Source organism: Scomber japonicus, chromosome 7 (genome assembly GCF_027409825.1).
Source record: "Scomber japonicus isolate fScoJap1 chromosome 7, fScoJap1.pri, whole genome shotgun sequence".
NCBI lineage: Eukaryota > Metazoa > Chordata > Actinopteri > Scombriformes > Scombridae > Scomber > Scomber japonicus.
In genome coordinates, this window is record NC_070584.1 from 8348504 (window position 1) to 8371046 (window position 22543).

General features: G+C 38.4%; 1 protein-coding gene across 1 annotated transcript; it reads left to right on the forward strand.

The window, feature by feature from the left end:
- The first annotated feature begins 237 nt into the window (after nucleotides 1–237).
- tprg1 (tumor protein p63 regulated 1) lies at nucleotides 238–19442 on the forward strand. Its single transcript, XM_053321923.1, has 6 exons — nucleotides 238–303; nucleotides 516–761; nucleotides 2350–2441; nucleotides 5616–5792; nucleotides 15842–15995; nucleotides 18159–19442. Exons 2-6 carry the CDS (start codon nucleotides 531–533, stop codon nucleotides 18351–18353), a joined length of 849 nt encoding a protein of 282 aa, XP_053177898.1. The 5' UTR covers nucleotides 238–303; nucleotides 516–530; the 3' UTR covers nucleotides 18354–19442.
- The last annotated feature ends 3101 nt before the right edge of the window (nucleotides 19443–22543 follow it).

Below are 22543 nucleotides of genomic sequence, written 5' to 3' on the forward strand. Positions count from 1 at the left end.
ATAAAGTCAGGGTAAATGGAGTTAACGTCCACACCCTATCCTACACTCTTTACTCACTCTTTACAATAAACTGAAATGATTGTGTAGCTGGTTATTAAACAGTCCTGGTGGCCAGTCTGTCAGCCAGGTGGAAGATATAGATGTGATGCAGCTGTAGCTCTGCCTGTCTGCTGCTGCTGTTACTGTTACTGTCTACGCCCCTTTAAAAAAATAATTGTTATATACGGAACAAGGAAGTATGCACCTGTTGCTTCTGCTTCTTAGTCTGTGCTTCCACACCTTCTGCGGACACGTTAATTACTTGTAAGTAAATCCTCTTTATCAGTATTACTTTTCAAGTGTTAACCCACGGTGATTTACCCTTTCCAAAGTAAATTATATGTACAGCAACTTAAGTTTCGTTTTTGAAGAAGTCATTGAAGGGAAATATGACCTTGTTCTCTATTGACAGAAACTGACTGAGGTGCATTATTTTCATGGATATGATGATGATTGTTGGTAATCCTTTTTAACAGGTGTTTTGGAGAGCGATGATGGCAGACGCTGAGGAGGCAGGAGCGCCAGGTGAAGAGGAGCAGCAGGAGCAGCAGAAGCATCAGCTCAGCTCCACCACAGAACCGGAGGAGCTGCAGCCTCCTGCCCCAACAGCGGGCACTGAGAAGCGGGCAGTGGAGGGCGTAGAGGCTCCCTCTCAGTCCGGAGCCATCTCTGTAGAGCCATCTATCGACAAGTTTAAGATCGGGAGGTTTTTCGTGTTGAGGGTAAAGACTCGACATTAGGATACTTATCAATTTAAAAGTTACGAAAATTCATCTATTTCTAATCTTGGCTTGTTACAGGTGCTGATGTCACACCTGTGCAATCAGTGGCTCAATGTGTGGCCACTTAATTACTGTTTACTTTACTTTTACTATTTCCATTTAGTGTTACCTTATACTTCTAATCCACTAAAAGTCACAGAGAAAACTGTAGCCACTTTCTTCTCAGCTACATTTATTTGACAGTTGTTACAAGTTAAGATTTTTATTTCAAACCATCTGAAACATTTGTAGAAGTAACACTCAAAAGGGATTATTCAGCATCATTACTACTATTACTTTTGATGCTTAAAGTACATTTTATGGTAATACATTTGTACTTTTACTTAAAGGTGCAGTGTGTATGATTTAGTAGCATCCTGTGATGAGGTTGCTGAATACCTCTCCCCTCCACCTCCCATTCCAAGCATGTAGATGAACCAACTGTGGTTGCGAAACTCGCAAAAAAACAGGAAAGACCATCTCTAGAGCCAGTGTTTGGTTTGTTGGTTGTGGGCTTATTTTCTGATTGATTATACACTAATGAAAACATACTTATGATTATGAAATTCTAAATTCTACACACTGCACCTATAAGTAAAATTTTGAGTGTAGTTCTTCCACTTGTAATTTGTGTATGTTTACATTGTGGTATCCCTACCTTTACTCACATAAAAGATCTGCATAATATTCCAACACATTAAGCCATTTCATTTTACAGTGTGATTTATATTTAAAAGCAAAACCAATAGCTCAGCTGATATTAGCCTATAACAGATATATCAATGTCTGTGGGCTGCTAAGTAACAAGAAGCAGGGCTGTACTATGTGGTTTGTTTGGTTTTTTTTAAGCTTTTCCTGTTATTGTGTCCCCTCCTGTATGTACAGTATAAGGTTGCATTACCATGTGGTTGAGTAAAACAACACCAAAGCAAAGTTTTCCTTTGTGACACAGTGTCAACAATGAGCTGAATATTATCAGCATCATAAAGGTAGTGTTTATAGCAGGCCTGTTGAATAGGATTGCCATGGGAAGTCAGTCACACATCCCATGTTGCCAGGCTGACTTAGCGCTAGGCTCAGATTACAGTAAGACTGTCAGGAGCCCTCAGTATGAACTCTTTATCTTTTCAAGTTCTTCATACTGGCATTGAAATAGTAAAACATAGTGCAGGGATTGAATTGCACTTTCTAGAAGTGACAGTGTAAGTGTGGATTGCACTGACATGCTCTTAGTAGTTGACAATAACATATGTACGTGTGTGATACTATGTAGCTCCTTGTGGCTTCAAATACCCAAGTTACTCACATTTGTACGCAGAAAGTGCACGCTCAGCTTTATTCATTTGCAGTCATTTTCATACGCCGAGGCCTCTTGTTTTTGTTTATTGTTATTTTGTTTGACACACAGACACTCTGACATTTTGTTGGAGTACCAGTCCCAGCTGCACATCTGCCTCAAAGATTACCCCCTTAAGGTTGTCTGTGCGCACACTATGATTGTCACAATGGAAAATTAGAAAGTGACACCCGTGCATTCTTGTCTCCTCAGCCTGGCACTCTGAATCAGGCCATCAAAGACGTCGAAGCTCTGGTGGATAAAGAACTAGATGGCAGCGTTCTCAGTGTTTGGCTGATGGCAGAGTGAGTTCATGATACACTGCTCTTTCATGTTGACATACAGTACAGTGTAATCTGTGCTAAGTGAAAACCTTGTATCTCCAATTTATCATCACTATATTATCTAATATTTTCAGACAGCACTTTACTTTAACACCCACCCCCAAATTTAGCATTTGTAAGTAGTATTTAATAACTTAATTGTTTGTAAGACATTTATACGCACTTAATAATGTATTTATCAACAATTATAACCTCTCCTATGGAAAAAAGGTGTATAAACAGTTAATGTAGTTTGACACAAAATCTCAACTCAACAATACATGCCAGATCACATGTGTGTGATTGGAGGGATGGATTAGTAACAAATAATTATCACATTGTCCATATTATATTCATATAAATATAGATGTATTTTGTATGATGATAACTATCATATTGCCAATCATTTAGTAAATGTTCATACACCAGTTACAGATGCTTAAAAATGTTTTAATCTGCTGATCATTTCTTTCTTAAATTAAAAAAATAAATTAAAAAAACCCGAAAACTTTAAAGTGAATAACATTTACTGGAGTTACAGTACAAGCTTTTCACATGCCAATAATGCTGTTGTTGTAATTTCACTGTATGTTTACAGTATTATGTGCTGCTCATTCATAATCCATCATTAACACATGTACTGTGGGACTGTCCACAGGGACAGAGTGGTCGTTTGTCCACACATATGAGAATAACTGTAATTTAGACCCATAATACTTCAGCATGAGCAGATCCAGAAATCCTTATTAATATGTAAATGTTCTTATCAAACCCAAAATTCCCAAGAATATCACAAAAGTCAAGGGAGAGGAAGTGATCTAACTGATGTGAACACAGAGTAAAATGAAGTGACTGGAGGACACTTACCAAGTGCACTTGCAGATGTCAGGTCATATCACTCCTGCTCAAGCTTTCAGGAAACATTTAAAAGGTTGGCCATGTGAGAATGAATAATACATCCCACTTATGCAGCTCTGCAGTCCAACACACGTTAACGTTTGTGCTACATTTGGCCCGCAGTTATCATCGCCACAGTAGCTGCTGTAGGATTTCTAGCTACAGAAAGAGTGCATTGTATGGTAATTCTGTGACGCTGCTGTATTTTTTCCCAGAGGGAGGCCAGTGACTAATGTCATGAAAAACATTAGAAATTCCTCACATCTGGCTTTGCTGAGGATTGTTTAGCTGATGTCATCTTTTTATTTTCCATTGTTTTGTGCATTTCCAAATTGGTGTTTACCATAAAACGTTAATTCTACTTTAAAATACAGTAGCCTAGGTGGCGTTAATTAGGAATTTAAAAAACAGCAAATAAGTGTTGTTTTACCGAATAGTGGCTTTGCAGTAATAGTGAATTAGCATTTCATTAAAATAGAAAATAAGCAGGTGAAGATATGTACTTGCTGATGTTATTGGAAAATGATGTAGTTCATGAAAGGAATAGTTCAACATTTTAGGAAATATGCTTATTTGCAGTCTTGCTGAGAGTTAAACGAGATTGATACCACTCAAATGCTAATATCCTAAATATGAAGCTAAAGCTAGCAGGCAGTTAGCTTAGCATAAAAATTGGAAAAGGAGGAAAACAGCTAGCCTGGCTCGAAGTAACTGCTCCAGCACAGTTAACCCCAGCAACATGCTCCTTTTACAATTCAGTTTTTGTACAAGTTAAACAAACAAAGAGGTGTATTTTCTTTTTTTACTTCCGGGCAGAGCCAGCTTTTCCCCCTACTCCAGTCTTGATGCTAAACTAGGCTAATTGGCTGACACTGAAATGAACAGACATGAGAGTGACATCAGTCTTTTTTATTTAATGCTCAACAAGCAAGTTATTTATCTATTCCTTCCTATGTGTTAAACGCTGCCAAAGGACCTGCAGTGGGTCCTGCAGAGATGCATCACTGCACCAGTGTTCTTCCTGACTTGCGTTGCGTTGGTGTATCAAGCTGGAGAGCCAGCAGCGTGTCAGACCACCCACAGTCTGATCCTGGATTTTCTGTAACACCTCTATACTGTCCGCGGCGCCTGTGCCCAGTCAAGGTTAACTCATTTCATTAGCACAGTCAAAGCTCTTCACCCACACCTTTCCCCAGATGCCTTGGCCGCTCAGTGAACTGTCTTTTTTGGCCTACGGCTGCCAGCAGCCATCTAGAGTGTTTCACTTGGAGTTGGCCACGTGCACTGGGCTCAGCGTGCTGTAAGAAAGAGAGCCACTCCAAGAGAATCCATGCCACCGTGAATTAGTTGTGTGTGCAGTGGTGAGGCAGAGTGGTTGTGAAATGATGCTTTTTGTGACTTCGATTAATAAGACATATTTGTGGACATGAGATAAAGCAGAGTTTGAGTTGTTTTGCTTTAAAAGGTGTTTTTATTATTTTCTTTTTTCTTTTTGTTGTTGTTGATAACAATGTAAGGACTTAGAAATGCTTGCATGCATATTGTATGATCTTTGCCAAGGGCATTTTGGGGAATTGTGAAGCTTTAACAGTACATAATTGAGCAGCTTTGCTCTGCATGTTTTTTGTATTACTAACATCCAAACTGCACTTCAGACAAAGACTCAAATGCACACAGTGAAAATCACTCCCCACAGCTCGAGTGGTCCCAAACGTTTTTGGATTGTGACCCCTTAAAACAACACTCATCTGTTTTGAAGCCTTGGAAACAGGTTACGTTTTTTGGTGTGAACGTGGGCTGTGAATAGTCCAAAGAGGGATTTTCATTTGTAGGCTTGAGGAGTACAAGTATCCAGTATAAAAAAAACTGCAAAAATGTGAAAAATATGTTTTATTTTTGAATTCTCTAGTGAATAGACTATTTATATAGTCTGGTGGTCTAGTGTGACCATGTCTGTCACGCTTTGCTGTAATCACACAACCACACTGTGGTTGAATTGGTTATAACCACTTACACCGCTTATATGTAGTATACATATTGGCATACAGTAAAGGAGTCAATCAGACATATCACACATGTAGAAAATGTATTTTTTTCAAAGATATCTCCACAAAAACAGACCCTCCTGCTCACCTTTTCTTGTTGTACTGATGTTAATATTAAGTCCTGTACTGTAAACCTTTGTAAAGAATGTAAAAGGCCTGTAAAACAGATAAAAGACAAGCTACTGGGTCTCACACATCTCTCTTGTTGCTTCAGGGTGGATCACTGGAACAATGAAAAGGAGCGTCTCACTCTCATCACAGACAACTCTCTCCTGGTCGTCAAGTACGACTTTGTCATGTTCAGATGTGAGCAAATCCAAAGGATCCCGCTGAACTTTGTTGATCGCATCTCCCACGGCTCCTTCAGTTTCCCAAAGCGCTCCTTGCTTGAGTAAGTCTCCATGAACCCTTTATCAATCCTTCAGTTGTGAATTTCTACCTTCCATTAAACCGGCACTTTTGAGGTTAACCTTGTGTAGTTTGTGGTAGGAAATGAAAACCAGGAAACTTCTGACACTTAAACTTAATAGAGTTATTGACATGAAGAGTTCTAGAGAAAGCTTTGTTGAAACCGTCTCTGTAGTATCCTGTCTCATTTTTAGTAATTTTCAGTGAGTCTACTGTAAAATGAGCCTTTGTAAGGTTCAGTTGCTGATTAAAAATTAAAAAAAACTCTACTTGGAGAATTACAAATATTAGCCCTAATTATCTGCTCCCTTCTCTAATTTTCTTCACAAAAGCAAAATCCCCTTTGAAAGAAAAAAAAAATCCCTTTTGCCTTACGATTAACCATTAAGTTTAGACAATAAATATGGAAGCATATGAACATTTGATAACTTGTTTTAAAGTAATGTTATATACAACACATTGTTAATGCTGCAAATCTATTGAGACATTTCAAAATGCGTAATAGAAAAATGTAACATGCAACCCTTTTTATTCCGAAAAAGGAAGTAAAAAGGCCAAAGATCACAAAAGTATGCATGATTCAGCAATGATATGACATGGCAGTAACAACAGTGACGTGAAGCTGAGGTTAGCGGGCAGAGGGCTGCGTGGTGAGGGGAATGCGTGCAGCGGATCAGTTTAGGGTACACAGGGCTGAAACAGGCATGGCAGAGAGACAATGTGCTCAGAGTTTTTTGGGGTAAGGAGTGCACAGCTGTCACTTGGAGCTGTCACTTAACTGATTAGTGGCAAAATTAATGTAGTCCTTTCATCTAAACCTTTTAAAGACGGCTCAGGGGATACCAAACCAACTAAAACTAATTTGATGAATAAAATGTAATGTGCTGTGAAGAGCTTAGAGAGTGCGGCCTTTATTTGAGGCTTTATCTCTGCACATTACGTTAAATTATACATAAAACGCTCATGAAAGCCACCCGGGAGTCAGACAGTAAAGAGACGATTTCAAATAAGAAAGGCTCAAGCCTCAAATATTTCCTCTTTCTGTCTTCATCTTCACCGTGTTCACTCCCTCTTTCTCGCCGTCTTCCTCTCTGTCTCTCCCTCAGGAAGTGTCTTCTTTTTTCGTCTAGCTCATTCTGTCTTATTTTTGGCAGAAAGTGATCTATAGTTGGGTACGTGTGTGGAAATGAGTCCTCTCTACCGCTGAAACTTTGAAACATGAAACTGTCTCACCATCATGAGAGAGAAAAGTATTAAAAGTCAGATTGGGGAGATAATTTAGCTGCTATGTTAATATTTCATTCATTAGTGATGGAAGGAACCTAGTATCATGTCAGGACTAGTTTAATGAAATTTACATTTTTGGAAATAGGCTTCTTTTTTTTTGCTGGCTAGCTGAGAATTAAGTGAGAATTCTGATACCACGCTCATGACTGTATGTATGTGTAACATGATGAAGTTTAGCCAGAAGATGATTAGCTTAGCTTACTTTAGCCTTTAAAGTTACTGTGCCTGGTAGCTGGTCACAATAACTAGCTCCAGCATGTAACCTCCTGTGAAATTGTGTTTGGTTTTTACATTCTTGGTTTACTAAACCATGTCAAATAGTATTTAGAGGTGCTAATAAGCTAGCTGTTTCTTCCAGCTTCCAGACTTTATGTTAAACTAAGCTAATCAGTTTTGGGGGAATAAAAACCGATGTTAAAAACACTGTGACATATTATCACCTGACAAGTTGATACATTTTTAGCAAATAGTGTCGTATTTAAACATATGGAGCAACATTAGCATTCATTTGTAGTTGTATCTCTTGTCACCAAATGAATGTAAGACCAATGTTTCCTCTTTTTGTAGCTCTTTTTAGTCTCCACCAACTCCTGAGGGAAATAGCTGGCTTTTTAGCCCTTTAACACTTTTTTCCTTCTCTAGCTATTTGCTAACTTTGCCTGTCTATCATTTGATGCCGGGCAGGCAGTAAACAGTGGTGGTGGACTGAAACAGTCCCCTTATAAAAGGGGTGATTGAACTAAAACAGTAAAATTGAAGGCCGGAAACATAAACTGAAAGATGAGTTAGGTGGTTTAATTGACTTTACAATCGAAAAGTCTACTAACACTTGACAGACTGCACTTAAAAAAAGAAAGAATAGAAAAAGCTTCTTCAGTTCGAATCTGGCAAAAAGCTCATACCATTATAGAATAATGCATTTTTGCCCAATGCTAGGAAATGAATATAACTACACTCATGATCATTCAATAAAGAAGTCTCAATTTCTCCTCAACATATTTTGCTTACTGTCACAATAATGACGGTCCATCCGTTACATCAGTGTTAATATTCAAGACATCTGCAGACTGATTGGACTGCTGACAGTTGTCATCCAACCACTTGATGTCAGTGTGCACCCTTGCTAGAGATATTTCAGGGCGGGAGCACGCCACATCACATTTCTTCATCTGTTTGATGTTGTCATGGATGATGATAGGATCACATTCTGCAATGGCTACCGTAAATCATTGCTGCAAGAGAGCTGGTTTTCTTAAATACTACAGCAGCACTTACAGAGGTCATGCATATAATCCCCTGCTTATAGATTTTGTTTTTGAGACAATTATTACCAATAATTGTCACCACAATTAATGGTATTGGATATTTTTATCAAGAAAGCAATAGAATTTAACTAAATAGAGACTGTAGGCACTTTAATGAACTTTTGACACCAGTGTTCCCCGGTTTATCAGCTTCAAAACAAAGAACACCAAACTCCCACTATGGAGCGACTTATTTGGCGCCAGTACGCTCATGTGTGTTCCATCAGCCTCCCCGAAAAGCTTGATGATGCCAGTAGAAAGTGCTAAGGGAGGGACTGTATTTTTAGTCATGATGGTTTTGTTTTCATCGCACAATCTCCAGGTGTGCCCATGAACAAAAAGCAAAGTATATTCTGCATCTGTGGGGAAGGATGTGTTTTAAGTGCCTTCTTTCCAAACTGTCTAGACAAACTAATTACACCAGCACATCATCCATTTTTTTATTCCTGTCTGAAAGAGTTGGGTGTGGAGGTTTAAAGAAGCCCCACTCGAGGTTGCCTCAGTAACCACTGTAAAAAAAAAAAAGAATATACATATACATATATATATATTTATGAAGGTTGGAAATAATCCCAGATCTGTACTGTGCTGTTTCTCATCTGATGAGATGTGCTTTTTAAAGATAAGGCTTCAGAGGGGATGATGCTTTATTCAACCCCCACCTTTAACTACTTCAATCACTTTTATTAACCAGAATGTCTTCCTCACGCTGTCAGTTCTTTACTCTGTCACAAGTGGGATTATTTTTCACAGTTGTTTCAAGATACACATCACTTGTGAGCAAACTAACATTGCATAAGCTGCAAAATCTACAGTCTTTCATCAGTCCTACATGGCAGACCTGATTAAATTACCTCTTATTCTGCAATCTTTTGAACCACACCTGCACAAATAAGAGCAGCTTACACATTCAAACACCAGAGGGCAGTCAGTACATATGAGCTACTTAAGATATCATCAGCTTAATGAAGAGCAGGATGCCTCATCAGATCATTTAAACCAACACAACTGTTGTGAAGCAGGCAAGCTGAATGCAGACATGCGTGCTTCAAAAAATATTAAGAAAACACTTAAAGTGAGGACTAACAGTCTTGTTTGTAATCCACGACCAAATTGCCTCCGATTTCTACCTTGCAGGTTAGGTTAGGTTATAAGAGGCAAGATAGTGTCTCATCATGATAACTGCTCAGTAATCTGGTCCAGTGCTGTACAAAAGAGGTTACAAGCTTCAGTTAACGCAGAATCAAGCAGCATGACTTGCACCCAGGTGTTTACTAAGATCAAGTATAGAAGAAAATGCATGCTGATCTTGCATGGCAGAAAGTTGAAGAAAGCGGTTTAGTATTGCACTTTTCCTGAAGTCACAGTGTTCACAAAGGACAGATTTAAAAGGAAAGATCAAAATCCGAGCAGCAAAGGTTGAGTTTTTGTATCTAGTGTGGATTGAACTCCAAAAACATTAAACATTTCCCAGAGACATCTCTCAATAAACAACCCCTGCCTCAGAACTTTCTAAATCTCAAGCTGGAGCCAAAATATCCCTGATGACATCACTATGACAACACTATGTTTTTTTTACTTTTGAGAGCTCCCTGCAGAATCACAACGACATTATACAACTGTAGTCACAGGCTGATAAGTGAAATATAAAAGTTTAAAACATATTATCTGTGCTGAAATCTAATCTATTATTACCTGGAAGTGTCACAGTTAATACCTACATGTAATGAGATGCCACATTATGAAACCTCAACCACAGACACATCCTGCATATACTAAAAGTGGGGGGAATTTTTGAATTTTTGTTTCCTTGTTTATCACCACTGAGGATGAATTGTAGCATTCACTTCCTGGATGAACTAAGCTCCAGTTATTCTGAACGCAACTGCACTGTCAGAAACATATTATTGCCAGATATTGTTGTTGTACTTGTAGGAAAACACTCACATCTCCAAAAAACCAAAGCATAGATCAACAGCAGCATCTGCACTGCCTCCAGAATCCACAGTGTGAATTGAAAAACACCAATAGATATGTAATGTTTTTGGGCATACTGCTCTAAATTCACACACCTTGGTAAAGCAGCTTTCAGCTTTTTCAAGGTGGCAATACCTTTTGTCAACAGCCTGCAGCTGCGATATCACAGCTTGTGCTTTGTGACACCTAACATGGCTGTAAGTTGTGGGTCAGAAGCTGCATGGACAGTGTTACCATGAACAATTTAAATATCTGTTTGAGTCTGGAATAATCTTGGGAAATTGCAGCAATTGCTATATTGCGACTGCAATAATTGTTGTAAATTCAAATAATCTCTGCAATATTTGCAGGAGCTTGCAATTTTGCAAAAATCCCTCAATTTCTCCGCATTAAAGGTGCTATTAGGAAGATTATATCAATATATCGTCGCAAATTTAATGTCCATACTTTGTGGTGAGAATGAAAGACAAATGTGACAAGTCCATTAATATCCTCTAGTATGTGTTGATATTGTGTGCAGTTAGATTGGATTCACAGGAATTCTACTAAAGCACAAAATAAGCCTTTCCAAAGAAAACTTGTTTCATGAACAAAAATGACTCATTTACAGTACCTCTTATCATGCTTGGTGAAGTGACAGGGTTTATGGGAAATGTAGTCTTATAATAAGAATCATGCTTCCCTGTGTCCGTCTAATCAAAACAACCCAGGTGACACGTCATCACATCGCGCGTTCAGGTGAAATTACACGATGAAGAGAGTGAACCCCTGTCATTTGCCAGTGAAAATAACTGCAGAAGACCGTGCAGAACTGTTGTTTTTCACCACTTGCAATTTTTGCCAATTACCGCAATTACACCGCTAAAAATATCACACAAAGCTTTGCATTGCATTGCAGTTTTTTGAGCCGCTGCAAAATCAGGCGTTATTGTTCACCAAAATCACACACACAAAAAAAATCTGATAATATAAAAGGTAAGCTCTCGTCTTTGTCCCTTCTTTTTGTTTTTCCAGCCACCACTCCACCCTTTCTCTTTTTTTACTCCTCTCATAGGTTGAATGAAATCTCAGAGTGGCTTGCTGGATGGATACATATGGATGGCTGACAAACCTGCAGGCTCTATTGAGCAATCAGAGCAGATTTGTTTGTTCACTGTGAGACAATGTGGGACACTTGCCATGACAACTGGAGCTGGGCTTGATATTTATCTTGCGTGTTGACTTATGAGTCCGAAGCGCTTGAAAGCCTGGGGAGGAATTTTTCGTCACTTGCCCTAAAGCTCAGAATACAGTGTTTCTCTTCTGCATGTGTGCGTTTTGTGTAAACAGCGTGGATTAAGTGGGACTCAACATTTGGGAGGTCACTAGTGAGTGGATTTCCTCACTCTCCTCCTTGAGGTGTGTTTTTTGAAACTTCCATTGACATGAACATCGTCATACTGAGAATCTTATGAATGGCACGACACAGGTGTAGCCTGCTTTTGCCATTTTCGTGACTAAATGGGAGTGAGGCACAGTGAAAGTCCAAACCCACCTCTGCCACATAAACACAGTGAAGACTTCCAAGGCCTCTGGCTGGAAAGCCCAGCCCTGCTCTGCCTGTTTGGGCTGGTCCCTCTCCCAGTGATAGCTTACCTGTGGAATTCGCCAAAGCTTTTTTATATCCCCATTTATACCAGGGCAATAGCTCAGTGCTCTTACAAAGGGCAATGTGTACAAACGTAACCTCCCATCCTCACTTGCTTTTGCTGAAATATAATCAGTCTTTTAGCCCAGGCTTTGCTTTTGTACTAAGTTTTTTTTTCTCCCTTTCCCTCCCCCTTTTCTCCCTGCACAACATTTGCTCTGGAGGAGGCACAAATGCTCAGCAGCAGCATTGTCATTTTGAAAGCACTTGTGTAAACAGGGCTAGATGATTGCATTATGATGCAGCCCCTCCCTGGGACCGTGACATATCAACAGCTACGCCGCTATTGTTTAGCCTCAGGTGTTTAATTCTGGTGTGCAGGAAATGCTCTTGCACAAGGTATGCGGTAAAATGAGCACATCTGTGTGACAGATCATTAAGGACATTAGAACACTGTTGGGAAATCGCCTACATCCTGATTTATTCATCTTGTGTTTGTTTATTTTAACCTTTTTTTTTAATGAAACTCAGCAGGTACATTTAAGATAAAACTTTGCACTGTTACATTTTTATTCAACAAAGTCAGACCTCTAAAGCCACCATCAGTAGTTAGAGCTACAGAATCACAAAAACAGATCATTTGATTGCATTTGTAATAAAGTTTTCTGCGAGTTGCCTCATCCCTCGTGAATGTCTAAGGCAGGGCTTTCTGAGCACTGAATAAACCTAAGTGTTTTTGTATCCACGCATCAAGTGCAGAAGATACAAAGGCAGTGAGGGTGGATCTGTGATGTGTGGGCTTCATGTCTTACTTAGAAAAACACTTAATTGTCGTTGCCATGAATAGGTGACGTTAAAGGTATCCAACATAACACAACATAACATATGGCACACATTTTTCTAACAATGCACAATCCCTTAGGAAATTGATAGGCATCTGATATTGAATCAAGGTTTGTAACAGGGTGCGGTGTGGACCTTTTTTTTTTTTCTCAGCTAGAAGGAGAGAAACGCCTAGAAACATCACAAATAGGATCCTAGTACAGCACAGAACAAATCTGATTGAAAGTCAAAATGAGCTGAATATGCCTTTTTGTTTTGACAAGTGTTCATATTGTCACAATGTTTAAGTTCAACCACTGATTGATTGTCAGTTATTTCCTTCTCACTTTTTATTCTTTGTGTTGTTGAATGTGCAGTAATTATATCTGACTGAGGAGTCAAACCTGTCACTGCAGGTTTTACCAGCTACTGTTTTGATTCAGAAGCTGTTTACCTGCTTTGTTTAGAAAGAAAAGTGACGAATCAGCTGTCTAAAAAAAGAAAGAGGTGATAAAGTAGGTGTAAATGCCAGATTCACAATTAGTTTAGTTAACTTCACAAAGACCTGTTATGACAGAGAAATGAGTTATATGTTAGAATTTGACATTGCTGTTCATTTGATTGAAAGCATCCTACAGCTGGTACTTTCTCAATTGATTAAATAATAATTCAGTTTACACAAGTCAGAAAATTGGAGAAATGTTTGTCGCAATTGCCTAGAGCTCCCGGTGACTTTTCAAAATGCTTTTTTCGGGAATATTTGGCTTAAAAAACGACTAAAACAACTCAATCTGTCCTGTAAATTTCACCTTTGCATCTTCAATGCTTTCATAAAGACCTGTTAGATCTGAGAGTTTAATTATATATGATCCTGACATTGCTTTTCTGTCTTTGAAAGCATCCTCACTGAGAATTAGAGCAAATGTGCATTGATCGTTATTCTCCAGCACATCCAACAAGCAGAGATCTTCATAAAGGCTGAATACTCATAATACCAGGAAGGTACTAGTTGCAAGTCAAAGTACTCAGTATGAGTTATTCTGCTGATTACTTTCTTGATTGATGAATTAATCTTTCATCTATACAAGCCATAAAATTGTCAGGTGATGTTTTTTAAAATGCTTGTTTAGGATAGATTATTTTACGGTGGATCAACTCACTGATTAATCGACTAATTGTCTCAGCTCCATAAACCTCTTGCTTGTAAATATGATAGAGTGATACCAGGCACCTGTTAAATTCATTCGTATGGTCCTCTTTGGGGAAAAAAGAACCCTTGATGAAGAGGCCTTTCTATGTCCTGCAAAGGAAGACTGTCCCTGAATAAACTGCCGAAACTTTTGTAGGTTTTTATCGTTTTATTTTAATTTAATTTTGATGATGAAGTGGTTGATGTGGTTGGGATATTTTGCAAAATTTTTGGTCTTGAGCAGTGAGTTTCAGTTACGTCAAAGGCTGTTTTCTTATTCTCCCACTCTAAGATCTCTGATTCATTTTAGTTCAGGTTTATAAATAATTGTGCATTTGGGTAGCGTTGCCCTAAAGAGAAATACAGAGGACTATTTTGAACTTTCTGCGACCTCGCACCTTTCGAACAGTAACAAAGATACTGTATTCCTCCCAGATATTACAGGTATAAGAGCCCCAGATCATATTTGATGGACAGCTGTAAGTAGAGAACAGTAAAGATTTTCTCAGCATGAAGATCAACGCCAGCATCATTTCAAAGATGGGATCTGTGAGTTTTTGGTGGTCTGTTTGCTTTGAGCCTTCTGAGGTTTCATTAAGCTGAGAAAGGATATGACCCGAGGGCATTTTCATTAAAACCTATGGTATTTGCTTTAAAATGACTACAGACAGGAGAACAGAAGAAAGAGAATATGATGAACACTCTGTAGATTACCTGTAAGCCTGGTAAACACGAGATCGCCCTCACATTAAGAATTTTCCCTCATTTTTTCACTGTTCTAACATTATTACAATGGAGCCAACGGGTCTGGCAGTCCCCACTAGGGAAATATGAACTGATGTTAATGTCATGAAAAAAAATGCTCCATGGAGGTGTAGCAGCTCCATATCAGAAGCTAAACAATTTTATTTGCCTCAAATTAGAAACAGAAAATAGTGAAGTGAGAAACACGTTTTCAGGCTGGCTGCAGACTGTGCTGTCTTGTACTACCATTATCATATGCTTATTTTGTCTTGTAGTATTTAATAAATGAATCTACAATACATTTTAAAACATTTAAATATGCAATTTAAAGGTATCTTAACTACAGTATGTGATTTCAACATGAGTAGAAAGTAACTGCTTACCTTGTGAGATAGCTGGATTCCCAAGATCGCAATATCATGTGATAATCCACCTAGTCAGGCTTATGTGTCCTAACGACTGGAGGTTTGGACCAATCAATGTCATGTAAGGATTCTCTGTGATCTTGTGATTACTGCCGTTGAGAATCAATGAAAAAAAGAAATTGAATATTGGACTTAAATTAACCTTGTTGACAGAAACACGAATCCAAATAAATGGGAATGTTGTTGCTGGATGACTGCTGGATGTAGAAATGAGCAACTGTTCGCTAACAAATGTAACGTATCAACTTAAAAGGTGATGATATGTCAATTTTTTGTTCACAGTTTCTACTGCCCCCAAGTGGCTAAAGTCAGTTATTACAGGTTTAACATAAATGTATTACTTCTCTTGCATGATACTGTAGGCAAAAACGATTCAGTGCCACAAAACTGTCAGTTGTAAGTGTCAACCTATAAGATGTAGCTATTCTGGATGTGGCCAGAGGCAAAGAGCGTGTTTATATTCAATGCTTTGTACATGATTCTCAATGGAGAACAAAACAAACTCTTGTTTGCAGAAAGCAGTGAGTCTTCTAACGGATCTGATGACAACGTGAAACTCTGAAATCTGAAGTTTTGTCACACGCTTGAGTCAAATGCTTCACTGACAGTGGGAGACACGTTGTCATTTGTGTTATTCTGTGTCTTGATGTGTTTTAGGAGACAAGGGGAGGGGGTGCGAGTCTTCTGGGACCGGATGAGAGAACCTTCCTTTACCTCCAGGTGGAACCCCTTTGCCACTGACCTCCCCTTCATCACCTTCACTTCCCACCCTGTGAAGAGCATCAGCGGCTCATTCATTGCTCTCTGTGATGTAAGTCAAAGCGGTGTATGGCTTTGTTTAAAGGCTCAACTCACCTAAATCACAAAAAACAAACATATTCTCTCACGTACCTGTAATATTTAGTAGCAGTGTGATAGGATCTCATTCCATGAAAGCTCACAATATTAAAACGCGACAATACTTCTGGTCGAGGTAAAAAGTCTCACAGAGTCGTATCCAGCTGTAGTCAGCATGACGGAGTCTGGCGAAATTAGCATAGATGATGCCCCCGCCACTTTTAAATTGTTTGTGTGACAGCATTTTGGGTACCTGGTGGAAATAATAAACAGACAGTGTAACAGACAAGACACGAACAATATGTAAGCACTGTAAGAAAATAGTGCCGTACACCGCGGCGAACACGAGCACTATGCAAAGACACCTGCAGAACCAGCACAGCTCTCTACTAAAATCAACCATGCCTGTGAAGAAAATACTGAAAGGCCAGACAACGCTGACAAATGCCTTTGCATCTCAACTTCCACAGTCAAGCGCTAAAACCACATCAATAACAAGAGACAGCAGTGTTTTCATTGCAGCTAATATAAGCCCATTTTCCATAGTGGAAAATCTGGGACGTTGAGACGGAAGTGCACCATCCCGTCACGTGTGCATTTTCACACAGTGGTCCGGAACTTCTACAAAGAGTCCAGGACCAGGGTTGTACAGACCCTGAAAAAGGTAGTAGGAATTGCCACAACAACCAACGGTTGGACTTCTAGGGGTACGCAGAGCTAGAAGCTATTGTTTTGTCTTTTGCTGCACATGATATTTCATACTCAGAAAGATGAACTGAATCCAAGATGATTAGTTACAACATTTCAATATTGTTTTTCACACATATCTGAATTTTGCTTAAACAACAAATACAATGTAGGCCAATGGAATTTAATTTGTGGTTCTCAAAGCATTTAAAAAAACTCAGCACAACACATCTTTCCCAAAACAATGTCTGGGTTACAGAGAATAATCCACAGACTGTAAACAGCTTTTATTGGGAGTGTTTCCAATTAAGTTTTGCACAAGTTGTACAATCAGAACTTCTCAGTAAATGAAACTAAAACTGTGAACCTTTTATGACTCTTTACCATTAGGAGAAAATATGTACATGTACTGTAGCTGTTGAAATATGTGTGATTTGCTTTATATCTTCCTTTGCACGGCCCAGGTGGAGGTGGGAGCTCTGCTTAGTCATAGAGACACTCAACTAATATCACAACAAAAACCAACAGTGGGGCGAGATTCATAGTGTGGACAAATGAGTCATCACACAGAGAAATGACTTACCAGAACTAGAACATCAGATGTCATTCATGTCACCTTTGATACTCATTGACACATTTGAATCCTAGAGAAATTCAATAAAAGAAATATAAAACCATCATTCAACTGTCTTTTTGGTGTTATGGACCACTGGTGAACCAAAATACCAATGCATAACATGTTGGCAAAGCAAATAAAAGAATTTCGACATCATTGTGATGTTTATGAGTAATTACAGCAGACGACTCAGCATCAGTAAGAGAAAAGAATGGCGCAATCTTGCACTGAGCAATGAAGATTCACCGGTGTCACAAAGTTGCATAACATCCCAATTATGTTTTGCTGTCATGCAGAGATAGGGTGGAATTATAAATATTTGACTGCTCACAAGATTAGAGCCTGACTGTCAAAACTGGTGTCCAAAGACCTGGAAGTACATTTCCCAAGAATGTAATATAAGAACTCAATATGATACGACACTGAGAAATGTGGCTTGTTGGACAAGAATATCTTCACTGTAAAGACACAGCAGATGTAAATTATATTTGACCCTTGACCCTTATTAATGTGATAACCAAACAATCCACATGTCAGATATGTTTCTTGTCAGCTTTACCTGAAAAATAGATTGAATATTTTACTAAGAAAAATCACAACTTGTTACCTTGGTACATGTGTAATAATTTAATGAAATGTTGCTTGACTATTATTGTCAGGTTTATTTATGTTGTGTAAGAAATAATAAGATTTAATCATCCTATTATTAAATATGACTTCTTGAATTGCAGCATGGGGACTCAGAGAACCACCTGCACCCTGCAGCCCACCAAAATCAAGGTGGGAACAGGAAACAGATGTTTTGTTTTCTGATATATTTCTGATCCTGCACAGATCCAGAACTTCCGTGAGAAGCTCAAGGATGCAGCGCAAAAGGCCCACACCATGAAGCCGGTTCCTGGGAAAGCCAACGGCGTCCTGGTCCTGAATCAGCCCATCGTCATCGAGGCCTACGTTGGTGTCATGTCTTTCCTCGGGAACCAGAACAAACTGGGCTACTCCATGGCTCGAGGAAACCTCGGCTTCTAAAACTCTTACACATTATATTACAGAGAGTTTGTACAATTTCTCCAAGAATTGACCAAAGATTTCTCAGGTTTGCTTCTGTTTGACGTTGAAGGCTGAATTCTCAGAATGTGCTGTGTGAAGTTTAAACAACAGTGTGATCTCCTCCGTCGGTTATTACCAGTGTGTGGTGTCTGAGCGATCAGAAATATCCGCGTTTCAACACGGCTCTTGACTGGCTGACGGATCCCCTGCTGTTCTCAAGGAGCTTTGTATTTGCTCCTCAGTGATATGGTAATTCAACTCTTTCGCAATGGGACTCCTTTCTTCCTCCCCCAGTGTTCTCTGTTAAAAGCTCATTCCCATGCCATTCAGCCCCTCAGAGATTCACTGGAGCATGGGGGAACATTTGTCAGTTTATCATTCGTAGTGTATTTTTGCAGTGCTTACAGTGTTGGAATTTCCCTTGATTTGTCTGTTTACCGTGTGAGACACTGCCTTATTTGGTGCCATCTGTTTGTCTTGTGAAGCTGCCACAGACAAGAAACTATAAGCTTGTGTTTTCTTTTCCTTTAAGTGGCTTAAAATATACAGACAGACTTTTCATGCAACTTTTAACTCGTGACGTCCTGTTATTGCTGCAAGTCATAGTATCACACATTTAACATTAGCTGGTTTGGCAGGACTTGTGGTTACTGCTGGTAACAAACAGTGCAGTGTAACAATAGAGCAAACACTCCTTGAGCAATTGTTGTCAGAATATACAAAAGAATAAACTGGTATATCTGTTTATAGTACGACCAAACAAAGTCAAGTTGTTTTAATAAAGATGTCAGTTAATAATTCATGTAATCTTGATCTGATTTCACGCTACGTGAGTGGTTCTCCACACAATAGCAGGGTTGGGTTCTAACAGCTTCTGCAGCCGCACCTTCTTTTTCCTCTTCCTACAATATTAAAAACTTATCTGCCCTCCAAAGATACCAAAAATGATCATATCTTGTATGACCTATTTGTACATTAGTGCTAATCTCACTGATAAATACGTCACATTTCCTGTGTTCCACCAGTTGAATGCTCTGAATGTGAAGCAGTAGGAAAAGTTCAGTTTACAGTAACTTAATACAGCTCTGTAGGAAAGTTAACAGTAAACAGTGGGGCTGATATTAATGAGATGTTGTTAACACTGGATTACATGCTGGATCATTGTCTTTGAATGCTTCGTGCATGTGAAGGCAATGTGAATCCCACAGGGAAACAGCAGAGTCTGCCACTAACAATGTAAATTACTAAATAAAGAGGAAGTTAGAGAATTTAAAAGTAAATAGTAACCAGAAACAGGGTATGATTTCATTAAAATCTTTTGGATTATAACTTTAAAAGCTTCAAAGGTGAAATGGCACACTACTAAAACACAGTTTAGTTCACAAATTACATATCCACGCCTGAGTGACAAATACAAGTGAATGCAGACAAACTAAGCCAGCAGTGTTTAGTAACTCTTTAGGCAATCTTATCAGGAAACAGGGTTAAGTAGTGAGTGTCATGCAGCTGTTATTCCACAAGGTAAAGTATATGGTTTGGTTCAGCACCTTTAGTATCATGTATCATAACCTTAGGGTTCGAAAGGGTTAACATGTTTTCTCCCAGAATTGAGGACGTGTCTCTAATCCTGGATCAAGCGCTGCTCTGGCCTGGAGCAAAGCACCTCGTCCATAATTCTACTCTTCAGGTTGTAAAAGATGTTCAGAAAACAGATTAACCGCCAGAGAAATGAGCATTCATAAAGTTATGTGGCTTAACCCCTCACGAGAACCTTCAGTAGAGCTTTAGGGTCACTTCATGATTCAAAGAGATAACATAATTAGAAGAATATCTACAGCTTCTTAAGCAAGTGTATTTATTTTGTTTGGTTTCCATGGATCACATTTATACCTGCAATCATTGTATTATTTAAATGTCATGACTTGATCCCAGCTGCAGTTAGCGACAACATTCAGGAGCAGCGTGACGATGAATGCTTCAATGGCTGTTATGTCACAAATCACTTGTAATAATGAATATGTAAGATGTAACATTGGTGATTACATTGCTGTTCAGATAATGCAGTTTGCGTGTTGTTTCCTGTTTGATTTGAACTTTAAATGAATCTCCCCATTTGTTCTCCCCTCTTGTTTTCTGTCAGCCTTTATTTTTGTAACAGTTAACAGCATCTCCTCACTTGGCTGATGTCTAAATGTGATGTGACTTGCACTTAATGCCCGGATGTGGGATAAATATGGGCCAGTGTGTGTGCAGATGTGCGTGCAGGAGACAGAAAGGGAGCATGGGTGTTTGCATGATCCACCTCTGTCCTTAGATGCTCTTTTTATTTGCATTAGAGATTATTATGTTCAGCCTTGATTTGCTCTGAATGTTGCATGTACACTCTATACGCCACTGAGACAGTTTAATGCACCATATATAATTAATTAATACACATGCACAAATTCACAGTGATTATCTGGGATTTGATCTAAAGAGTTAGATGCAAAGGTGTTGATTACAAAACTCTTACACTCTTACTCTAGAGTAGACCTGTTTTTTGATCCAACTGTTAGATATTAGATTAAAGCTGTTTCAACTTACAAACACATATTTTGCAGCTGCCAAAAAAAAGTGAAACTGAAATAATAATGCAATCACAAATCCACTTTAGACATTGGTGTTCTTTCCTTGTGCTGCAGCTGAACGTTAAATCGATGAGAGCAATTAAACTTAATTAAACAATAAAATTTAAAGAGGGAAAAGAGACAGTGTTGTGCAAGAGAAATATTTTATTTGACTAGCATTCTTACGTTAATTCTGAGTGTTTTCATATTGTTATTTTACAGTCTTAACCAGGAAGTGTCTTTGTACATTTACTTTGAAAAACGACTCCGTCCACACACACACACTGTCAACACTTGTACTCGTTTTATTCAAAGTGACATTTGAGTGTTTACATAGTTTGTATTTAAGTCAACATCCTAATGACCTAGATGTCAATCTGATGACAAGAAAAACTGGAAATTCTCTAAGTAGTTCATTACTACTTGACTACATAGTCATTTGATGTATTGTTGATTTAAAAAAAAACTGACAATTGCAGCTTTAACTTGATAAGAAAAGACAGAACTTAACATGAAGTTTTACAGTGTAGTGGAAGTGAGGGTGGCATGTACAGCTTTGGAAATGTTTAATAAATTTGCAACCCTTAAATGTTTATGATGCACAGTATATTCCTTTATTAGTAATCTATTTAAACTATTATGCATTTTTAATATGTACTCAGACTATTAGCCTAAATCTTACATAGAAAGGAAGGAAGGGCACATTTTAAACAAGCGTCTGTTGTGTTTACTTGCCAACCTGATTAAAATGTCTTTCATCACATTTTGCTTCACATTCGCAACGCAGTATAGTCAGAGTGTAGCATTGCTTTGGCAAAGAGGAGCACAAAGACTCACAAAGATAAATGACTTTCAAAGCTAATGATTGCATTCCTTTCTGGAAAGGTAAGTTAGGGCCTCGGGCTAGATAATATGGCTTGTGCTTCACTCCCGATTATTTTCCACCAGTAGAACATCAAACTGATCAACTGGCAGTTTGCAACTATGGACTGACATCAGAGCTCATTTCTGACAGGGAATATCAGCCACAGTGACATCCTGTTAAGTTTTGGATGATCCAGAGAGAAATTAACTCTTTAAAAGAATGCATCACCTTGGATATTGCATATATGAATACAGAACTGAGGAAAACTGCATTTTATTATGCTCCTTATAGGTGGAATAAGCTTCAGGACAAATGTTTAACCCCAGAACCGTTTAAGATTCAGCTGGACAATGTTTTATATAAGTAATGCTGCTGTTTTACTTAATATGTCTGTTTTATTTTATTCATTATGGTCATTTTTGTTTTTTAGAAGTAATTTATCTTGTCTTTGTGTTGTATTTATGTGTCTATAAGATGAATATAATATTTTACACTTTTTGATATATAACTTATTTGGTTGTGTATTTGCAGAGCACCATTTTAAATGAGACTGTTGCTCTAGCTGAGTAGAGGTAAATTGATAATAATAAAAATATATATATATACACAGTACCAGTCAAAAATGTAGACACACTTTCCCATTCATTTGGATGAGAAAGTGTGTCCAAATATTTGACTGGTAGTGTATATATATATAT

Excerpts from the sequence above, each read along its gene's own strand:
- tprg1 (XM_053321923.1), top strand. The coding sequence starts at position 531 with ATGATGGCAGACGCTGAGGAGGCAGGAGCGCCAGGTGAAGAGGAGCAG. Across the intron at positions 762-2,349 it reads GGAGGTTTTTCGTGTTGAGG|CCTGGCACTCTGAATCAGGC; the intron begins GTAAAGACTCGA and ends TTGTCTCCTCAG. Across the intron at positions 15,996-18,158 it reads CATTCATTGCTCTCTGTGAT|ATCCAGAACTTCCGTGAGAA; the intron begins GTAAGTCAAAGC and ends GATCCTGCACAG.